Genomic DNA, 22,632 nt, shown 5'->3' with positions numbered 1-22,632 from the left:
TAGATAAGTACTATAGCGGGATAGATAGAAAACTACTTAAAAAGGTCTGGGATATTTACAAAGAAGAGGCGAGCTTCCTCGGATATATCTTTGAACGTATATCATAATGCGGCACATACATGCTGAATTTAGATTAGAATCATGATCGAAAGGCGACAATATTAAAGACATTGCAAAACAAAGTTAATGCGGAGGGTATCAGAATTTTAAATTAAAAACGGGATACGATGTATTTGTACATTGAATCAAGCAATAAAAATTTGGTAAACTCAGCTAGATGTACAGTAAACATTCCGTGACGCTATAACATAAAAATGCTATGTATTATAGTATTGATTTTGTTTGCTTAAACCGCCCTTCTTTCAAAATCTAATTTTACAAATGTGCCAAAAGTTACGTGTCTTTCAGTGATGTCCTGCATGTTTATAACTAAAGCCTAGATTACGTTTACACGGGCGCCATGCGTTGAAATTATTATTGAAATTCACAGGCAATTTTGGTAACTTCACGTAAAAACTTTTTACTGTAGGCTGTAACTCCTCATAATACGTTAGGTAAAGTCTTAAAAGGCCATTCTGATTATGAAGCCATTGATTAGGAAGTTCATGAAGCCATTGTCTTCTTTTAGTTACTGTAGGGTGTAATATTCAACATATCGTCTGAATGTACCTGAGCAAGCGACGAGTGACCATTAAATGATTGAAACTGGTTATTGTTGTCAGCGTTGGATTTCCTCAAAGCGATCTACACGTAACTATTTTGACCACAAACTTTTTACAGTAAATTAGGCCATCCTATCAGGCAATTGACGTTGGTACCACTGTGTGGGAGTTTATATTCGGGAGGAAGACGCAAGTAGCAGGCTAAGGAAAGACAAAACTGTTTAGTTTGCTAATAACGAGTGGCTATTCTTTGTAAATAGGGTAGGCAGACGATATCTATTTTTTTATTTATTTTCAAAAATGATATTTAATGAAAACTGCAAACGTTCTTTATTTTTCTTTTTTGGGGGACGTATTTAATTGAACACGTGCATGTCAGCCTGTATCAGTTTGATGTGTTCCTATCACGCTAGTGACTCCATATGAAATCATTGTAAATTATATTTTAAATAACATTTGTGGTGCTTTTACTAAATGGAATAAAACTATCGGGCCCTTTGTTTTTCAATTATGTTGCTACCACTTTAAAATAGGAGTGGCCTAATTTTAAGAAACAATGGCTTAAAAAAGACGCACAATTTTCATGTAAGCTGCGATAAAGTGAAGTAATAATTTGCCCGCATCTTTACTCGTTGCTGTATCATTCTCATCCTTTATTTACCATGAAATAGCAACTAAAGAGAATTGACATCTGCACGAGTAGTCACTCCCTACGTGAAACACCTAAATATATTTTACCTAGATCTCTTGAACGAGGAAGTGGTTACAAGTGTAATGAAAAAGAAAGCGATCTTCCTCACCACCACGACCGCCTGCGTATTAACGCTGTTGGCGCGGCTCTTTTTTACAGGTAACTATTATCTTTAACTCTTAATTTTTGTAAAATATTACAAAATTTTAATTTATAAAAACAACCATCTTTGCAACATAAATAGGGCTGATTCGTGGAATTATAAAAGTTCTAGAATACAGAAAAATTAGAAATACATGTGTTTGAAAAGTGTTTGTTTTTAGCAATAATCAAATTATTAAACATCAAACTTAATGAAGTTAAACGCAAATGTTTTGACAAAACTTTTTACAGTAAATTAGGCCATCCTATCAGGCAATTGACGATTGGATGCCTAGTTATTTTAGCTATATTTCTTGAACTAGTGCAATTCGTAACAGTCGATGCATGTACATGTACCACCGATCATATTCCATTATAGTTTTCACCAGCATTGTAAGGTATTGATATTGATTTCATAGTGGCATTTATAAAGACACTAAGACGACAAAGCTTTTATGGGTACGAATCTTACAGGAATTTACAAACCCATTTCAATTCATCGAGAAAAGGAAGTAACATATGGCAGTGGCACTTCTCTCCGAACCAGTAACAATTTGCCCCAAAAAAGTGAAGAACACGACTCCATAGATAAACGGATCTGGGAGGTATTTACATGTAGTTTAACGTTTATTAGACAATAAGGGTTTACCTTAATATGGTATTGAATTAGAACTACTGTAGAAACTAGAGGTAAACCCCACAAGAACTTTATGTTTTTTCATATTATTTATATACTGCTTTCCAGTGTTCCCTTCTATCCATTTCTCTCTGTGTATTCCATTCTATCTGCGTTCTATCTGCGTTTACGTTAAACTTGGCTGTTATTGAAGCATCGCACATTATGACAGCATGTCAACCAATTGTACAGAACACTCCCCGCTCTTTACTCATTTTAATTACCAACATTACATTGGAATAAATTTAGTCGTTATTCATCCATTCATTTAAACAGACAGACAGACAGACATATAAACAGGCTGCCAGTTAGTACGTGAAGTTGCATTATCATATTGAAACTAATGGGTGATCATGGCCCCTAAGAATCCCTTAAGAACCGTATCAATCCCCAGTTATTGGCTGGTGTTCATGCATTCCAGTATACCATCTGACTCGACGTAGATGGTTTCTGGCAGTGATCACTGGTCTCCTAACGCAAATCCTGCCAAAATAACGTCGACTGTGCAGACGTCTTCTGACGGTTAACTCAGAAACACGGTGTGCCCTGTTCTTGTGGATGTTGCAGTCAAGTTCCAAAATGTCGTTTTCTAAGAGGAAGGCGTATTGACATTCTCTTTTCTCTCGGTGTGGTTTCCCTCGGGCGCCCTTACCCAGGCAATCTTGCCCATGTGTTTGTATGTACATGTTGTTGTCCATCCCTCTCAATGGTTCTCATCCCATCCCTCTCAACCCAACCTTCTTGGGAGTTAAGACTTACCTGTGCTCCTCCCCTAAGGAATTTTATTCCTAAGACCTTGAAAAACGTAGCTCTTTGAAATGGTTTGGATATGGTTTATTTTACCCTCAAGGGGAAATGGTTGGAATTGCTAGGCAAATTACAATTTTGACTTGTAAAGGTTCATTACTCACAACTTTTTTGCTGACATTACTTTTGTTGACCACATCTTTTTATTGACCTTATCTTTTTTGTTAACCTTATTCTTTTATTGGCGTTATCTTCTGCACAAAACGTTTTAAAAGCTCTGAGAACTTTTTGAAACACATTTTTCAGTCGTTCGGTTGGGACAAGGTACCTCATAATTGGGTGTCTTCCATGATCAGGCGAAAACAAAGGTTACAAGACAGATGCAGCACCCGCAAAACTACTCCGATCAAATATTTGAAGAAATCAAAATGGATTATAGTGGATGACAAACATAAACTAATTTTGTGCACTATGTTGAAAGCCGCAAGTCGTAATTGGAGAAATGTGTATCAAATTCTTTCCGGCCGTCAGGATCCTTCAACTGTTGTCTTCAAGGCCGGAAAAGAATACTATACACAGTTATATTCTAATGACTACAAGAACAACAGCATGCGCTTAGCAAGTTATCTGAAGGTCTTAGTGGTGCGACACCCACTAGAGAGACTCGTGTCGGCGTACAAGGAACAGGTTTTGTTTCGGTTTTTAGGTCCTAGCGTGAAAACTTATATGAACCAGCAATATAAGAGGAACATTACTTTGCAAAAACATATTTCCTTTTCGGATTTCCTCCAGTATATAGCAGACAATGGACCAAACAATAGCCACTGGGCTTTGGTCGAGGACTTTTGCAAACCCTGTGACGTTCAATATGACGTCATCGTTCATCATGAAGATCTTACCACCGACGCGCCTAATGTCATGCGTCTACTTGGCGCCGAACACTTGATAGCACAATTCCCGTCATCTCATCGCGCGATCGAGTCCTACCGCAACGAGACTCTCATACAAAAATATTATAGCGGGATAGACAGAAAACTGCTGAAAAAGGTCTGGGATATTTACAAAGAAGAGGCAAGCTTCCTCGGATATAAATTAGATCTTTGAATGTATGTCGTAATACGGCACACACATACTGAATTTACATTAGAATCATAATCGAACGGCAACAATATTGCAAAAAAAGTAAATGCGGGTGGTATCAGAATTTAAAATTAAAAACGGGCTACGATGTATTTGTATATTGAACCAAGCAATAAAAATTTGGTAAACTCAGCTAGATGTAGGACATTAAACATTCCGTGACGCTTTGGCATAAAAATGCAATGTATTATATAATTGATTTTGTTTGCTTAAACCGCCCTACTTTCAAAATCTTATTTCACAAATGTGCCAAAAGTTAGGTGTCCTTGAGTGATGTCCTGCATGTTTATAACTAATGCCTAGATTACACTTACACGGGCGCCGTGCGATGAAATTGTCCGTGCGATTTTTTTTTTCTTTTTTTTTGAAATCGTAAGGAGCTACGGGCTATGCCGAGTATGTCTATATTACATGGCCTTATATCAGTACGATTCTGTGCGATTTCGCACGGCCACCGTCTACTTCCGCTCAGACGCCGTACGAAAACGGTATTACGCATTTCAAATGTAATCAAGGCTAAAGTGACTAAATAGACGATAGTGAATGCCAAACCTATGAAAATGCATCTATTCTGTCCTTACTTATCAGGTAAAGTAAATAAAAAGAGTGTTAATATGGCCGAATTTCATACTTTAAAGTAAGGAGTGTTCGTTGGTTCCATTGTGTGGGAGTTTATATTCGGGAGGAAGATGCAAGTAGCAGACTAAGGAAAGACAAAACTGTTTAGTTTGCTAATAACGAGTGGCTATTCTTTGTAAACAGGGTAGGGAGACGAAATCCATTCATTTTGTTCAAATATGAAATTTAACGAGCAGAGCAGACAAACTGTCAATTTTAAATTTTGGGGGTGCTAGTCAAAAGTCTGGGACATTTTTAAGGCTTAAAACAACTTCATTAAGGTTTACCTAGGTTCGATTGAAATTTCTTCCACTTCCCAATAACAAAAAAAAAAAAAAAAAAAAAAAAAAAAAAAAAAAAAATGTAACGAAACGGAGGGTTCGAATGACAGAAAATTTAGTTATTTTGGTTAGGGTTAGCCCGACCTAAGTGGATCAAAATCTAGGTGGAGGCTTACCCATACATAAGCGGACTATCTACCACGGGGGACTCTCTGACCTCTTATGCCGGCGTCACAATAGCCAGTTCGTTACACTAAGATGGGAGGGGGGGAGCGATTTCATAAGATGGTAAAATTCGTCTTCTTTGTGCCCCGAATTCCTCGGCATTTGGTTACAAGCTCAAATGTAAAATGCATCCCCAGAATCCGTGCACCAATTAAGATGAGCTCAAAATTGCACAGGCATTGTAAGGGCATATTGTAGGGTTGTGTGGAATTGCGCTTATCTTTTAAGGTCAAGGCCAGGGTTGAGTTTTTCCATATTCCACTTCCGCTTTACACCACTGGCTATTAGTTTTAGTTACCACGTCTCCATGGAAACCAAGCAAAACTGGCAAAACTGAAACACCAAGACCAAAAATAGAGACACTGAACCCGATAAGTGAGACACAAAACCAGAAAATGATACAAAAATATGAAAACTGCAAACGTTTTTTATTTTTAGTTTTATTTTATTATTATTATTTTTATTTATTTATTTATTTATTTTTTGAGGACGTACAATTGGTAACTTACATACCAGTTTGATGTGTTCCTATCACGCTTAAGACTCGATCTGTTCAGTGGGAGAATCAATCAATCAGTCTTTTCTCAAGTACATAAATATGGAATCATTGTAAATTATATTTTACACAGCATTTGCGGTGCTTTCACAAAATGGGATAAAACTATTGCGCGCTTTGCTTTTTAATTTTGTTGCTACCACTCAATAGAAATGGCCTAATTTTAAGAAACAATGGCTTAAAAAATATGAACAATGTTCATGTCAGCTGCAATGAAGTGATGTAATAATTTGCCCGCATCTTTACTCGTTGCTGTATCTTTCTCATCCTTTATTTACCATAACATAGTAGCTTAAAAGAATCCACAACTGCACGATTAGTCACTCCCTGTGTGAAACACCTAAACATTTATTACTTAGAAGATCTCTGAGAACGAGGAAGTGTTTATAAGTGTAATGAAAAAGAAAGCGATCTTCCTCACCACCACGACAGCCTGCGTATTAACGCTGTTGGTGCTGCTCTATTTTACAGGTAACTATTGTCTTTAACTCTTATTTTTTGGTAAAAAATTACAAAATTAAAATTTATAAAAACAACCATCTTTGCGACATAAATAGGGCTTGTTCATGGAATTATAAAAATTCTAGAATACACAAATATAAGCAATGCATGTGTTTGAAAAGTGTTGGTTTTCAGCAATAATTATAAGTTATTAAACATCAAATTTCACGAAGTTAAACGTAAAAGTTTGACAACTTTTCACCATAAACTAGGCCATCTTATCAAGCAATCAATGATTGTATTCCAAGTAAAAATAGCTCGAGTCTTTTCTTTTGAGTGACTCGTAAACGTCGATGCATGTAGCAACGACCGTATTCCCTTATACTTTTCATCAGCATTTAAAGACATTGACGGAAGATTTTTGACGAAAATTGAGTTCATAGCGGCATTTATAAAGACATTAGGACGACAAAGCTTTTATGAGATACATGTACGTATCTTGCAGGAATTTACAAACCCATGTCAATTGTTCAAGAAAAGGGAGTAATTAATGGCACTTCTCTTCGAACCACTGACAACTTTCCCAAACTCAGTAAAGAACACGACGCCATAGATAAACGGATCTGGGAGGTATTTAGTGTAACGTTTTTTTTTTTTTTTTTACCATGGTACTGACTTACAACTACTGAATTTCTTACAAATCACAAGAACTTTATGTTCTTTCATATTATTTGTTTATTGATTTCCAGTTGCCTTCTCTCTTTTTCTCTCTGTCTACTCTATTTAATCTCCCGCGGCGTTCTCAGGGTTGAAATTGCCAGGCAAATTACAATTTTGACTTGTTCAATATTCACAGCTTTTTTGCTGACGTTACTCATGTTGACCTTATCTTTTTATTGACCTTTTTTTGTCCCTATTTTTTACTGGTGTTATATTTTTGTTGACCCATTTTGCATAAAACGTTTAAAAACGTTAAGAGAACTTTTTGAAACACATCTTTCAGTCATTCGGTTGGGACAAGGTACCTCAGAATTGGGTATCTTCCGTAATCAGGCGAAAACAAAGGTTACAAGACAGATGCAGCACCCGCAAAACTACTCCGATCAAATATTTGAAGAAATCAAAATGGATTATAGTGGATGACAAACATAAACTAATTTTGTGCACTATGTTGAAAGCCGCAAGTCGTAATTGGAGAAATGTGTATCAAATTCTTTCCGGCCGTCAGGATCCTTCAACTGTTGTCTTCAAGGCCGGAAAAGAATACTATACACAGTTATATTCTAATGACTACAAGAACAACAGCATGCGCTTAGCAAGTTATCTGAAGGTCTTAGTGGTGCGACACCCACTAGAGAGACTCGTGTCGGCGTACAAGGAACAGGTTTTGTTTCGGTTTTTAGGTCCTAGCGTGAAAACTTATATGAACCAGCAATATAAGAGGAACATTACTTTGCAAAAACATATTTCCTTTTCGGATTTCCTCCAGTATATAGCAGACAATGGACCAAACAATAGCCACTGGGCTTTGGTCGAGGACTTTTGCAAACCCTGTGACGTTCAATATGACGTCATCGTTCATCATGAAGATCTTACCACCGACGCGCCTAATGTCATGCGTCTACTTGGCGCCGAACACTTGATAGCACAATTCCCGTCATCTCATCGCGCGATCGAGTCCTACCGCAACGAGACTCTCATACAAAAATATTATAGCGGGATAGACAGAAAACTGCTGAAAAAGGTCTGGGATATTTACAAAGAAGAGGCAAGCTTCCTCGGATATAAATTAGATCTTTGAATGTATGTCGTAATACGGCACACACATACTGAATTTACATTAGAATCATAATCGAACGGCAACAATATTGCAAAAAAAGTAAATGCGGGTGGTATCAGAATTTAAAATTAAAAACGGGCTACGATGTATTTGTATATTGAACCAAGCAATAAAAATTTGGTAAACTCAGCTAGATGTAGGACATTAAACATTCCGTGACGCTTTGGCATAAAAATGCAATGTATTATATAATTGATTTTGTTTGCTTAAACCGCCCTACTTTCAAAATCTTATTTCACAAATGTGCCAAAAGTTAGGTGTCCTTGAGTGATGTCCTGCATGTTTATAACTAATGCCTAGATTACACTTACACGGGCGCCGTGCGATGAAATTGTCCGTGCGATTTTTTTTTTCTTTTTTTTTGAAATCGTAAGGAGCTACGGGCTATGCCGAGTATGTCTATATTACATGGCCTTATATCAGTACGATTCTGTGCGATTTCGCACGGCCACCGTCTACTTCCGCTCAGACGCCGTACGAAAACGGTATTACGCATTTCAAATGTAATCAAGGCTAAAGTGACTAAATAGACGATAGTGAATGCCAAACCTATGAAAATGCATCTATTCTGTCCTTACTTATCAGGTAAAGTAAATAAAAAGAGTGTTAATATGGCCGAATTTCATACTTTAAAGTAAGGAGTGTTCGTTGGTTCCATTGTGTGGGAGTTTATATTCGGGAGGAAGATGCAAGTAGCAGACTAAGGAAAGACAAAACTGTTTAGTTTGCTAATAACGAGTGGCTATTCTTTGTAAACAGGGTAGGGAGACGAAATCCATTCATTTTGTTCAAATATGAAATTTAACGAGCAGAGCAGACAAACTGTCAATTTTAAATTTTGGGGGTGCTAGTCAAAAGTCTGGGACATTTTTAAGGCTTAAAACAACTTCATTAAGGTTTACCTAGGTTCGATTGAAATTTCTTCCACTTCCCAATAACAAAAAAAAAAAAAAAAAAAAAAAAAAAAAAAAAAAAAATGTAACGAAACGGAGGGTTCGAATGACAGAAAATTTAGTTATTTTGGTTAGGGTTAGCCCGACCTAAGTGGATCAAAATCTAGGTGGAGGCTTACCCATACATAAGCGGACTATCTACCACGGGGGACTCTCTGACCTCTTATGCCGGCGTCACAATAGCCAGTTCGTTACACTAAGATGGGAGGGGGGGAGCGATTTCATAAGATGGTAAAATTCGTCTTCTTTGTGCCCCGAATTCCTCGGCATTTGGTTACAAGCTCAAATGTAAAATGCATCCCCAGAATCCGTGCACCAATTAAGATGAGCTCAAAATTGCACAGGCATTGTAAGGGCATATTGTAGGGTTGTGTGGAATTGCGCTTATCTTTTAAGGTCAAGGCCAGGGTTGAGTTTTTCCATATTCCACTTCCGCTTTACACCACTGGCTATTAGTTTTAGTTACCACGTCTCCATGGAAACCAAGCAAAACTGGCAAAACTGAAACACCAAGACCAAAAATAGAGACACTGAACCCGATAAGTGAGACACAAAACCAGAAAATGATACAAAAATATGAAAACTGCAAACGTTTTTTATTTTTAGTTTTATTTTATTATTATTATTTTTATTTATTTATTTATTTATTTTTTGAGGACGTACAATTGGTAACTTACATACCAGTTTGATGTGTTCCTATCACGCTTAAGACTCGATCTGTTCAGTGGGAGAATCAATCAATCAGTCTTTTCTCAAGTACATAAATATGGAATCATTGTAAATTATATTTTACACAGCATTTGCGGTGCTTTCACAAAATGGGATAAAACTATTGCGCGCTTTGCTTTTTAATTTTGTTGCTACCACTCAATAGAAATGGCCTAATTTTAAGAAACAATGGCTTAAAAAATATGAACAATGTTCATGTCAGCTGCAATGAAGTGATGTAATAATTTGCCCGCATCTTTACTCGTTGCTGTATCTTTCTCATCCTTTATTTACCATAACATAGTAGCTTAAAAGAATCCACAACTGCACGATTAGTCACTCCCTGTGTGAAACACCTAAACATTTATTACTTAGAAGATCTCTGAGAACGAGGAAGTGTTTATAAGTGTAATGAAAAAGAAAGCGATCTTCCTCACCACCACGACAGCCTGCGTATTAACGCTGTTGGTGCTGCTCTATTTTACAGGTAACTATTGTCTTTAACTCTTATTTTTTGGTAAAAAATTACAAAATTAAAATTTATAAAAACAACCATCTTTGCGACATAAATAGGGCTTGTTCATGGAATTATAAAAATTCTAGAATACACAAATATAAGCAATGCATGTGTTTGAAAAGTGTTGGTTTTCAGCAATAATTATAAGTTATTAAACATCAAATTTCACGAAGTTAAACGTAAAAGTTTGACAACTTTTCACCATAAACTAGGCCATCTTATCAAGCAATCAATGATTGTATTCCAAGTAAAAATAGCTCGAGTCTTTTCTTTTGAGTGACTCGTAAACGTCGATGCATGTAGCAACGACCGTATTCCCTTATACTTTTCATCAGCATTTAAAGACATTGACGGAAGATTTTTGACGAAAATTGAGTTCATAGCGGCATTTATAAAGACATTAGGACGACAAAGCTTTTATGAGATACATGTACGTATCTTGCAGGAATTTACAAACCCATGTCAATTGTTCAAGAAAAGGGAGTAATTAATGGCACTTCTCTTCGAACCACTGACAACTTTCCCAAACTCAGTAAAGAACACGACGCCATAGATAAACGGATCTGGGAGGTATTTAGTGTAACGTTTTTTTTTTTTTTTTTACCATGGTACTGACTTACAACTACTGAATTTCTTACAAATCACAAGAACTTTATGTTCTTTCATATTATTTGTTTATTGATTTCCAGTTGCCTTCTCTCTTTTTCTCTCTGTCTACTCTATTTAATCTCCCGCGGCGTTCTCAGGGTTGAAATTGCCAGGCAAATTACAATTTTGACTTGTTCAATATTCACAGCTTTTTTGCTGACGTTACTCATGTTGACCTTATCTTTTTATTGACCTTTTTTTGTCCCTATTTTTTACTGGTGTTATATTTTTGTTGACCCATTTTGCATAAAACGTTTAAAAACGTTAAGAGAACTTTTTGAAACACATCTTTCAGTCATTCGGTTGGGACAAGGTACCTCAGAATTGGGTATCTTCCGTAATCAGGCGAAAACAAAGGCTACAAGACAGATGCAGCGCCCGCAAAACTGCTCCGTTCAACTATTTGAAGAAACCAAAATGGATTATAGTGGAGGACAAATATAAACTAATATTGTGCACTATGTTCAAAGCAGCAAGTCGTAATTGGAGAAATGTGTATCAAATTCTTTCCGGTCGTCAGGATCCTGCCACTGTTGTCTCCAAGGGCACAAAGAAATACTATATACGGCTATATTCCTACGGCAGCAAGAACGACAGCATGCACTTAGCAAATTATCTGAAGGTCTTAGTGGTGCGACACCCACTAGAGAGACTCGTGTCGGCCTACAAGGAACAAGTTTTGTTTAGGCATTTAGGTCCCAGAGTGCAAACTTATATGAACCATCAATATAAAAGGAACATTACTTTGAAAAAACATATTTCCTTTTCGGATTTCCTGCAGTATATAGCAGACAACGGACCAAACAATGCCCACTGGGCTTTGGTCGAGGATTTTTGCAAACCCTGTGACGTTCAATATGATGTAATCGTTCATCATGAAGATCTTACAACCGACGCGCTTAATGTCATGCGTCTACTTGGCGCCGAACACTTGATAGCACAATTCCCGTCATCTCATCGCGCGATCGAGTCCTACCGCAACGAGACTCTCATACAAAAATATTACAGCGGGATAGGTAGAAAACTGTTTCAAAAAATCTGGGATATTTACAAAGAAGAGGCAAGCTTCCTCGGATATAAATTAGATCTTTGAGTGTTGTCGAATTACGGCATATATATATGCTGTATTTAGATTAGAATCATGATCGAAAGGCAACAATATTGCAGACATTGCATAAAAGTAAATGCGGGTGGTATCAGAATTTGAAATTTAAAACGGGCTACTATGTATTTGTACATTGAATCAAGCAATAAAAATATGGTAAACTCAGCTAGGTGTGTATTAAATATTCCGTGACGCTATGAAATAAAAAATATGTATTATATTATTGATTTTGTTTGCTTAAATCGTCCTACTTTGGAAAGCTGATATTACAAATGCGCCAAAAGTTAGGTGTCCTTGAGTGATGTCCTGCATGTTTATAACTAAAGCCTGGATTATATTTACACGGGCGCCGTGCGATGAAATTGTCCGTACGATTTTTGTTTAATCGTAAGGAGCTACGGGCTACGCCGAGTATGTCTACATTACGTGGCCTTATATCAGTACGATTCTGTGCGATTTCGCACGGCCACCGTCTACTTCCGCTCAGACGCCGTACGAAAACGGTATTACGCATTTCAAATGTAATCAAGGCTAAAGTGACTAAATAGACGATAGTGAATGCCAAACCTATGAAAATGCATCTATTCTGTCCTTACTTATCAGGTAAAGTAAATAAAAAGAGTGTTAATATGGCCGAATTTTATAATTTAAAGTAAGGAGTGACCGTTGGTTCCATTGTGTGGGAGTTTATATTCGGGAGGAAGATGCAAGTAGCAGGCTAAGGAAAGACAAAACTGTTTAGTTTGCTAATAACGAGTGGCTATTCTTTGTAAACAGGGTAGGGAGACGAAATCCATTCATTTTGTTCAAATATGAAATTTAACGAGCAGAGCAGTCAAACTTTCAATTTTAAATTTTGGAGGTGCAAGTCAAAAGTCTGGGACATTTTAAAGGCTTAAAACAACTTCATTAAGGTTTACCTAGGTTCGATTGTAATTTCTTCCACTTCCCAATAACAAAAAAAAAAAAAAAAAAAAAAAAAAAAAAAAAAAAATGTAACGAAACGGAGGGTCCGAGTGAAAGAAAATTTAGTTATTTTGGTTAGGGTTAGCCCGACCTAAGTGGATCAAAATCTAGGTGGAGGCTTACCCATACATAAGCGGACTATCTACCGCGGGGGACTCTCTGACCTCTTATACCGGCGTCACAATAGCCAGTTCGTTACACTAAGATGGGAGGGGGGGAGCGATTTCATAAGATGGTAAAATTCGTCTTCTTTGTGCCCCGAATTCCTCGGCATTTGGTTACAAGCTCAAATGTAAAATGCATCCCCAGAATCCGTGCACCAATTAAGATGAGCTCAAAATTGCACAGGCATTGTAAGGGCATATTGTAGGGTTGTGTGGAATTGCGCTTATCTTTTAAGGTCAAGGCCAGGGTTGAGTTTTTCCATATTCCACTTCCGCTTTACAGCACTGGCTATTAGTTTTAGTTACCACGTCTCCATGGAAACCAAGCAAAACTGGCAAAACTGAAACACCAAAACCAAAATTAGAGACACTGAACCCGATAAATGAGACACAAAACCAGAAAATGAAACAAAAATATGAAAACTGCAAACGTTTTTTATTTTTAGTTTTATTTTATTATTTATTTATTTATTTATTTATTTATTTATTTATTTATTTTTTGAGGACGTACAATTGGTAACTTGCATACCAGTTTGATGTGTTCCTATCACGCTTAAGACTCGATCTGTTCAGTGGGAGAAACAATCACTGTCTTTTCTCAAGTACATAAATATGGAATCATTGTAAATTATATTTTACACAGCATTTGCGGTGCTTTCACAAAATGGGATAAAACTATTGCGCGCTTTGCTTTTCAATTTTGTTGCTACCACTCAATAGAAATGGCCTAATTTTAAGAAACAATGGCTTAAAAAATATGAAATGTTCATGTCAGCTGCAATGAAGTGATGTAATAATTTGCCCGCATCTTTACTCGTTGCTGTATCTTTCTCATCCTTTATTTACCATAAAATAGTAGCTTAAAAGAATCCACAACTGCACGAGTAGTCACTCCCTGTGTGAAACACCTAAACATTTATTACTTAGAAGATCTCTGAGAACGAGGAAGTGGTTACAAGTGTAATGAAAAAGAAAGCGATCTTCCTCACCACCACGACAGCCTGCGTATTAACGCTGTTGGTGCTGCTCTATTTTACAGGTAACTATTGTCTTTAACTCTTATTTTTTGGTAAAAAATTACAAAATAAAAATTTATAAAAACAACCATCTTTGCGACATAAATAGGGCTTGTTCATGGAATTATAAAAAATCTAGAATACTCAAATATAAGCAATGCATGTGTTTGAAAAGTGTTGGTTTTCAGCAATAATTATAAGTTATTAAACATCAAATTTCACGAAGTTAAACGTAAAAGTTTGACAACTTTTCACCATAAACTAGGCCATCTTATCAAGCAATCAATGATTGTATTCCTAGTAAAAATAGCTCGAGTCTTTTCTTTTGAGTGACTCGTAAACGTCGATGCATGTAGCAACGACCGTATTCCCTTATACTTTTCATCAGCATTTAAAGACATTGACGGAAGATTTTTGACGAAAATTGAGTTCATAGTGGCATTTATAAAGACATTAGGACGACAAAGCTTTTATGAGATACATATCTTGCAGGAATTTACAAACCCATGTCAATTGTTCAAGAAGAGAGAGTAATTAATGGCACTTCTCTTCGAACCACTGACAACTTTCCCAAACTCAGCAAAGAACACGACGCCATAGATAAACGGATCTGGGAGGTATTTAGAGTAACGTTTTTTTTTTTTTTTACCATGGTACTGACTTACAACTACTGCATTTCTTACACTAGGTAGAAATCACAAGACCTTTATGTTCTTTCATATTATTTGTTTATTGATTTCCAGTTGCCTTCTCTCTTTTTCTCTCTGTCTACTCCATTTAATCTCCCGCGGCGTTCTCAGGGTTGAAATTGCCAGGCAAATTACAATTTTGACTTGTTCAATATTCACAGCTTTTTTGCTGACGTTACTCATGTTGACCTTATCTTTTTATTGACCTTTTTATTGTCCCTATTTTTTACTGGTGTTATATTTTTGAGGAACCATTTTGCATAAAACGTTTAAAAACGTTAAGAGAACTTTTTGAAACACATCTTTCAGTCATTCGGTTGGGACAAGGTACCTCAGAATTGGGTATCTTCCGTAATCAGGCGAAAACAAAGGTTACTAGACAGATGCAGCGCCCGCAAAACTACTCCCTTCAACTATTTGAAGAAACCGAGATGGATTATAGTGGAGGACAAATATAAACTGATATTGTGCACTATGTTCAAAGCAGCAAGTCGTAACTGGAGAAATGTGTATCAGATTCTGTCTGGCCGTCAGGATGTTGTCTTCAAGGGCACAAAGAAATACTTTACACGGCTACATTCCTACGGCAGCAAGAACAACAGCATGCGCTTAGCAAATTATCTGAAGGTCTTAGTGGTGCGACACCCACTAGAGAGACTCGTGTCGGCCTACAAGGAACAAGTTTTGTTTAGGCATTTAGGTCCCAGAGTGAAAACTTATATGAACCAGCAATATGAGAGGAACATTACTTTGCAAAAACATATTTCCTTTTCGGATTTCCTGCAGTATATAGCAGACAACGGACCAAACAATAGCCACTGGGCTTTGGTCGAGGATTTTTGCAAACCCTGTGACGTCCAGTATGACGTCATCGTTCATCATGAAGATCTTACAACCGACGCGCCTAATGTCATGCGTCTACTTGGCGCCGAACACTTGATAGCACAATTCCCGTCATCTCATCGCAAGATCGAGTCCTACCGCAACGAGACTCTCATACAAAAATATTACAGCGGGATAGGTAGAAAACTGTTTCAAAAAATCTGGGATATTTACAAAGAAGAGGCAAGCTTCCTCGGATATAAATTAGATCTTTGAGTGTTGTCGAATTACGGCATATACATGCTGTATTTAGATTAGAATCATGATCGAAAGGCAACAATATTGCAGATATTGCAAAAAAGTGAATGCGGGTGGTATCAGAATTTGAAATTTAAAACGGGCTACTATGTATTTGTACATTGAATCAAGCAATAAAAATATGGTAAACTCAGCTAGGTGTGTATTAAACATTACGTGACGCTATGAAATAAAAAAAAAATATGTATTATATTATTGATTTTGTTTGCTTAAATCGTCCTACTTTCAAAAGCTGATATTACAAATGCGCCAAAAGTTAGGTGTCCTTGAGTGATGTCCTGCATGTTTATAACTAAAGCCTAGATTACATTTACACGGGCGCCGTGCGATGAAATTGTCCGTACGATTTTTTTTTTCTTTTTGAAATCGTAAGGAGCTACGGGCTACGCCGAGTATGTCTACATTACATGGCCTTATATCAGTACGATTCTGTGCGATTTCGCACGGCCACCGTCTACTTCCGCTCAGACGCCGTACGAAAAGGGTATAACGCATTTCAAATGTAATCAAGGCTAAAGTGACTAAATAGACGATCGTGAATGCCAAACCTATGAAAATGCATCTATTCTGTCCTTACTTATAAGGTAAAGTAAATAAAAAGAGTGTTAATATGGCCGAATTTCATAATTTAAAGTAAGGAGTGACCGTTGGTTCCATTGTGTGGGAGTTTATATTCGGGAGGAAGACGCAAGTAGCAGGCTAAGGAAAGACAAAACTGTTTAGTTTGCTAATAATAACGAGTGGCTATTCTTTGTAAACAGGGTAGGTAGACGAAATCCATTCATTTTGTTCAAATATGAAATTTAACGAGCAGAGCAGACAAACTTTCAATTTTAAATTTTGGGGTGCTAGTCAAAAGTCTGGGACATTTTAAAGGCTTAAAACAACTTCATTAAGGTTTACCTAGGTTCGATTGTAATTTCTTCCACTTCCCAATTGCAAACAAATGTAACGAAACTGAGGGTCCGAGTAACAGAAAGTCCGTCCTCCACTTAGTTGTTTTGGTTAGGGTTAGCCTGGCAGAAGTGGATCAAAATCTAGGTGGAAGCTTACCTATACATAAGCGGACTATCTACCACGGGGGACTCTCTGACACGTTATACCGGCGTCACAATAGCCAGTTCGTTACACTAAGATGGGAGGGGGGGGGGGGGCGATTTCATAAGATGGCAAAATCTGTCTTCTTTGTGCCCCGAATTCCTTGGCATTTGGTTTCAAGCAAACATATTAAGTGCATCCCCAGAATCCGTGCACCAGGTAAGACGACCTTTAAACACGTCTCGATCATACTTTGAGATTGAACTAAAACACATCTGGATATTTGTACATTAAACTAGACGTATGGATTTACATTACATACAATAACATTATCAATCTGATATAACATAACCGCATAATATTTTAACAATTGATAATATTTTTATTTCTCTTCAATTTTGATCCATACTTTTCTTAATGTTCTAAAATCTACATATTTTGTATCCAATAGAAGCCGGTGTGATGAATATTCATGACAAACATCTGGCATGATGAATATTCATGACAAACATCTGGTGTGATGAATATTCATGACAAACATCTGGCATGATAAATATTCATGACAAACATCTGGCATGATGAATATTCATGACAAAAGTGGTGTGAACAATGGAGTGGGCTGCATTTTGTCCTCTCTGCTCTACCAGGAACACAGAGAAAGCTTTTCACTAGAGATTCACAGATATTTGTCTGGCGAACTCTGCGCACACTTCTGTTCAGCTGTAACAGGAATAGAAGTCCTCTGAGAACTGTAGTCAGCTTCCAGTTACTTTGTACAGGTGACATTTGTTCCATATACTAACCCCAATACTCCAACTAACCCTAACCTGTACTGATCATATGGGACCCTGGACTTCCATTCCTGTCACACCGCTACCACAGTGAACTCTGGGCGACCACAACACCAGGCAAAACTGATCAGTTGCTTCACAGGTGGAACAGATCCCAACTTTGAGGAAATCAGATATATATGTAAATATATATATAAATTTTTAATGGGGAAGAAGTACTGGGTTATGTTCAGTAAGTGGGAGATATTTACAAATGACCCTTGGAAGATCCTTAATGCTGTTTATAAGATCTTATCACTTTGACGGTAGATCTGACACCCCCCCCCCCCAAAAAAAAAAAAAAAAAAAAAAAAGGGAAAAAAGAAAAAGAATGCTTAACAAGCTTCGTGTATATATTCTGAGGAACCCCTAGTTAACCAACTGATCAACTTTGACTGGCCTAAAAGACCTGACACCCAAGACGAGGTCATTTCAAACAAATCATCATCTTGTTACAGACTTCCAATTTACACCAAAATACCCACTTTTCTGCAGCATCATGTCAATACTTCACTTTGATATAATGAAAACCAAGTAACAAATTTCCAATTAAACTATGTTTGCTAAAACATTATAAAAACACAACAACAACAAGAAACGCAATTTGCTGTCAAAAAACATATCACAACCTCGTTTTACAACAATTATGAAATGAATGAAATTGTTTCACGGTACCAACACCTGAAGACAAATTATCAAGTTGTGACTATTTAGTCATGGCAAATGCACCCTACTAGCAAAATCCCCTAAACTAATGAAAAACCACTACCGCCAAAAAATTAAAAAATACGGTACATGCAAATATTACAAGACTGGGTGAGCATTGACAATGCCAGGCAAAAACTACATATATATAAGTATTGTATAAAATTTTTCCGCATATCAACAAGCCCTCTATTAAGCCCAGTTCCGACTAAATGTAACATGATGTTTGCGTTACAGATCCTTTAAAGATTTGATTTAAAAAAAAAAGAAGTACCTAAATCTTTAAATACAGTTTAAATTCCATTTTCTCAAGTAACAACATTGTCTATATTGCAAACAACTAGTTTTAAATGAGATTTTATGCTGCTCTTTTTGCACATGTGATATACAATAAATATTACAAATATCAAAATATGGGAACAACTACATCAGTAAGTCTTCTGTATTTCCATAACCTCTAAACAAATCATGTGTAAATATGGAGAGGATAAAACATCCCCAATCGAAAAAAAAAACAAAAAAAAAACAAAAACTAAAAATGACCTTGCGATTTCATTGACAATTCTGATTTCATTGATAATTACAGATGTGACATATAGATGATCTAAATATACTGAAACATATTATTTATAACACATTTAACTACCTGCACACAGTACTAAAAATTAAAAAAATATAAAGTAATGTCCAGGTATATGAGACCCAATCTGAATTTAGCAACTACATTGGAACATTTATTCTGAAGGCAAATTTTGTTCCACAAGGTCTCTGTTTTACTACCAACCATAGCATACTCATCATGCCTGGTGCAATATAAAATAAAGATTGGGCCTCCATGTTCCTATGCTAAGATAAAGGTTATAAAATTTAATGACATAAAAAGTACATGTGCAGGTAATAAGTACAGCATGTCCTGTCCACCAAAAGACAAGGTGTTGCACATGTTCAAGTCTAACTGCACCAGGTATAACTATAAACTATGCTATATTATCAAGCCATTAAGTAATTATATAAATAGACGTGAGACGGATTTACCATGAGTGAGCATGCATTTTAACATTTAGCCTTCATGAGTTTGTTATGTGCTTAAATCACTTATAGATCTGCACAGCAAGCTACTTATGCTTTTAAGCATTATTATTAGGTTCATGATGAAATAATCATTAGGTTTATGACATAAATGAAAGCTTATCTTTAAAAGGTAACTGATCCATGATTTTTTCAAAGCTGCAATTAATGTTTCTCACAAAAGCAATATTAATAAAAAAAAGCATATTTTTCTCTTCAATAGTAAAACTCATAATTTTAACCCCAATTTCCCAAGCTTCCTTTCATGGATATATAGCAATATTACACCACAATTGTTAAGATCAGTCCATATACTTAATACTACTAAGCAATCTCAAAGGACAAGCTGACGCTTTACATACACACTTAATAACTACGTGTAACTGCTCTGCAATATTTCCACTGTCCAACTCTAGGAAGACTTTTTAGTCCACGACGGAGAGTCAATTTTACCATATGGCAGAGTCAATTTTAGAATGGCAACTGCTGTGAGACCTCCCTGATGTGATAAACACTGTGGTCCAGTACTATTAAGTACTGCTGATCACATTACAGTTTCACTGTTCGGGAGATTTAAGAAGCAAAGCAATTATCTTTCCTGACTGGGACAAATGAAGACATTTCAGGATAGTTGGAGTAATGATTTTCTAAAGTGATCTTTGTTACACATATTTTGAGACCACTTCCAGTGATCAAAATAGTTTTTTAATGATTTGATGTTCTCTCTCTCTCTTTCTCTTGACGCGTGTGTGCGTGTACGTGTGTGTGTGTGTGTGTGTGTGTGTACAAGCAAATGAACAGGCCAATACTATTTCATGCAATATGAACGTCAACATTTTCATCCCACTGTGACAGTTAATATCTCACCAATTCCAATGACACCAAATCCCAAGACACCTTTTTAATAACATCTTTTTCCAATAACTGCCACAGAAAGACCTCCACATTCTGCAGACTGGGTCACTTGGTTCAGTATTAACCATGTGATCAGCTGAGCAGACTGGATGTACAAAACAGTCATCAATCTAGTACAGGTAGAATATATTCAAAATAAACCTTCTCTCAATGACACTAGATATCATTCAAAGCTGTTATTTGGACTAGCATCACACTGGTATAATTACAATTCATCAGGTGATTCTCCCTAACACCCCATTCTCATAGATTAGATCGACCTACTTTAGATCGACCTAACTCCCTGGGGGTTCACGCTAAATAGCTGTCAGCCGGGCGGACACGAAAGTTAATTACCCCTTAAAGCTTGTAGTAGGCGGGGATGGACACTTAAGGGGGATTATCTGACAGTTATCTAGTGAGACTCCCCGCGGTGATAGATCGATCTAAAAGTTGTGAGAACAGAGCCTAACACAAAACCCTTCCACCTTGTTAATTGCCATCATTTCTGACTGTTAGCTGTAACAGATTAAACATGTTATGGTCATAACAGGACAAATTGCTATCAGCCAATTCTGAGCCCAGCAGTGACTAGTTGACGTGGACCTGTGTTAATTATATGTGACCTGTTCCTGAGTAAGGAATGATAAAAAAGATCTCCCTCAAATCATCACCAATCACTCTCGTCTCTTCTCTCTCTCATTTTCAGTCTTCTGGACTGATCTCAGTTTCATTATCAGCGTGCCATCCCCCCTTTCTCCGCTATATCACGGTGCCTTGATGAGTTTATAAGTGGTTGGGATCAATGATCTATACGGGCCCTCAGATCCCACCAGGAGTACCGGCTTCCCCTTATTGCTGAACCTAAAGAAGACAGAATTATTTTCAACATGAGCATATCTTATATTTTTTCTTCATGAGTCTACTACCTGATCTGTTTCAATGAACATGTACGCCTTAAATTCTTAAAGTTACATTAACAACATTTGAAAATGTCCTCAAAGTCATATTTTTTATGGTTTCATATCCTGCAAAAACTGATTATCTTTCCTAATTCAGAGCTTTAAAATGTACCAATCAAATAAAAGTATGTAATGCCACTATTTCCCTCTGAAATTTACACGAAGGCATGTCAGTCTAAGTGACTGGCCTGTCATTTAGAACTAAATTAATTATTAGAAATGATATACATCAATATGTAAGATCAGGGAAGGGTCTATTCATGACCAGTTTAGGAGAAAATTGTTTTTTTTTTTTTTCAAGAAAAAATTTGATTTGTTGGGTAAATTCTGGAAAAGAAACCTTCAAATACTGCAGTATGAGATGAAACTGTCAATTTAGGAATAACAGAGTACACTTAAGTTTTAGATTATTTATTAATTACTGAAACCACAGATTTTACTACTTATATGAAAAGCCCAACCCCATCTAAAATTCAGAGATGGTAAAAGTAAAGTGCTTTTAAGGAAAAACAATTTCTCAAATTGCTTTTTAATGGATCAATAAGTGTTACAAAGTGTCCACAATTCAGTATAAATGAAGATACCCACACACCCTATTAACTTTACCTTAAAGGCATAATAACTCTTTGTATGAGACCTATATTTCACAATAAAAACCTTGTGAATAACTCATAGAAATATAATATATTCTGTTTTACCATAAAAACAGCAGTTATAGCTTTTATTCTGATATTTGAACTTGTCTTTAGACCACGTGACATCCAGTGATGTCTATACTCTGTTAAAATCTCTTAAGAGATTTTAACAAAAAACTAAACTTTTTAGAAAAAAACCAGGGACTAACTTTGAATGTAAAAATGGATTCATTAACCATTGGTATGCATGGGAAAATTGTTGTTTACTCCAGGAAAATTCATTTTTTGGCCGAAACGAAGAGTTATTATTGCTTTAAGTGAGTCTTAAACTACTCACAATGGTCATTGATCTATTTAGTGGTTTTCTTATCTCCATATTCCCAGCACTCATTTTGCCTGCAGTTTTAACATTGGCCAACAATAATAATCTAAATTTCACTGAGCACCTAGGACTCGAATCAAAATGGATTTTTGGAATGCTATCAAATGGAGTAAATACAGGAAAATATGAGCAACTTTGAAGAAGACACTTGGTTTATCTACTCAGAATTTTACACATTATGTCCTGTTACCATT

The 22,632-nt window shown here is 36.5% G+C and overlaps 3 protein-coding genes across 8 annotated transcripts in view; 2 read left to right on the top strand and 1 right to left on the bottom strand.

Moving 5' to 3' along the window:
• Positions 1-384: 384 nt before the first annotated feature.
• On the top strand, positions 385-12,146 carry LOC106162435 (carbohydrate sulfotransferase 10-like). Its single transcript, XM_087016120.1, has 7 exons — positions 385-923; positions 1,405-1,512; positions 1,969-2,099; positions 3,224-6,808; positions 7,182-10,166; positions 10,642-10,766; positions 11,140-12,146. The coding sequence occupies exons 5-7, from the start codon at positions 10,091-10,093 to the stop codon at positions 11,935-11,937; spliced, it is 999 nt and encodes a 332-aa protein (XP_086872246.1). The 5' UTR covers positions 385-923; positions 1,405-1,512; positions 1,969-2,099; positions 3,224-6,808; positions 7,182-10,090; the 3' UTR covers positions 11,938-12,146.
• A 1,943-nt stretch (positions 12,147-14,089) lies between these two features.
• On the top strand, positions 14,090-16,061 carry LOC106162442 (carbohydrate sulfotransferase 10-like). Its single transcript, XM_087016046.1, has 2 exons — positions 14,090-14,712; positions 15,094-16,061. The coding sequence occupies exons 1-2, from the start codon at positions 14,602-14,604 to the stop codon at positions 15,880-15,882; spliced, it is 900 nt and encodes a 299-aa protein (XP_086872172.1). The 5' UTR covers positions 14,090-14,601; the 3' UTR covers positions 15,883-16,061.
• Positions 16,062-17,321: 1,260 nt separating this feature from the next.
• The window catches only part of LOC106162449 (protein O-linked-mannose beta-1,2-N-acetylglucosaminyltransferase 1), a 31,667-nt gene continuing 26,356 nt past the window's right edge, over positions 17,322-22,632 (bottom strand). For 5 of the 6 annotated variants that reach the window (XM_087015600.1, XM_087015601.1, XM_087015602.1 and 2 more), the window contains one exon: positions 17,322-21,323. In XM_087015600.1, coding sequence (XP_086871726.1) covers positions 21,227-21,323 — 97 coding nt within the window. In that variant the 3' untranslated portion in view covers positions 17,322-21,226. The remainder of the gene's footprint in view (positions 21,324-22,632) is intronic. The other variant, XR_015335081.1, reaches the window with a different exon arrangement.

The sequence above is a fragment of the Lingula anatina genome, chromosome 6 (genome assembly GCF_051362555.1).
Source record: "Lingula anatina isolate TDL-2025a chromosome 6, LinAna3.0, whole genome shotgun sequence".
Classification (NCBI taxonomy): domain Eukaryota; kingdom Metazoa; phylum Brachiopoda; class Lingulata; order Lingulida; family Lingulidae; genus Lingula; species Lingula anatina.
Note: the sequence above shows the minus strand (reverse complement) of the source record. Positions and strands in the feature narration are given on the sequence as shown.

Bases quoted from the DNA above. Each gene is read 5' to 3' on its own strand.
- LOC106162435 (XM_087016120.1), top strand. From the start codon at position 10,091: ATGAAAAAGAAAGCGATCTTCCTCACCACCACGACAGCCTGCGTATTA. The intron at 10,167-10,641 runs GTAACTATTGTC...CGTATCTTGCAG, and splicing joins GGTGCTGCTCTATTTTACAG to GAATTTACAAACCCATGTCA. The intron at 10,767-11,139 runs GTATTTAGTGTA...CACATCTTTCAG, and splicing joins TAGATAAACGGATCTGGGAG to TCATTCGGTTGGGACAAGGT.
- LOC106162442 (XM_087016046.1), top strand. From the start codon at position 14,602: ATGTCAATTGTTCAAGAAGAGAGAGTAATTAATGGCACTTCTCTTCGA. The intron at 14,713-15,093 runs GTATTTAGAGTA...CACATCTTTCAG, and splicing joins TAGATAAACGGATCTGGGAG to TCATTCGGTTGGGACAAGGT.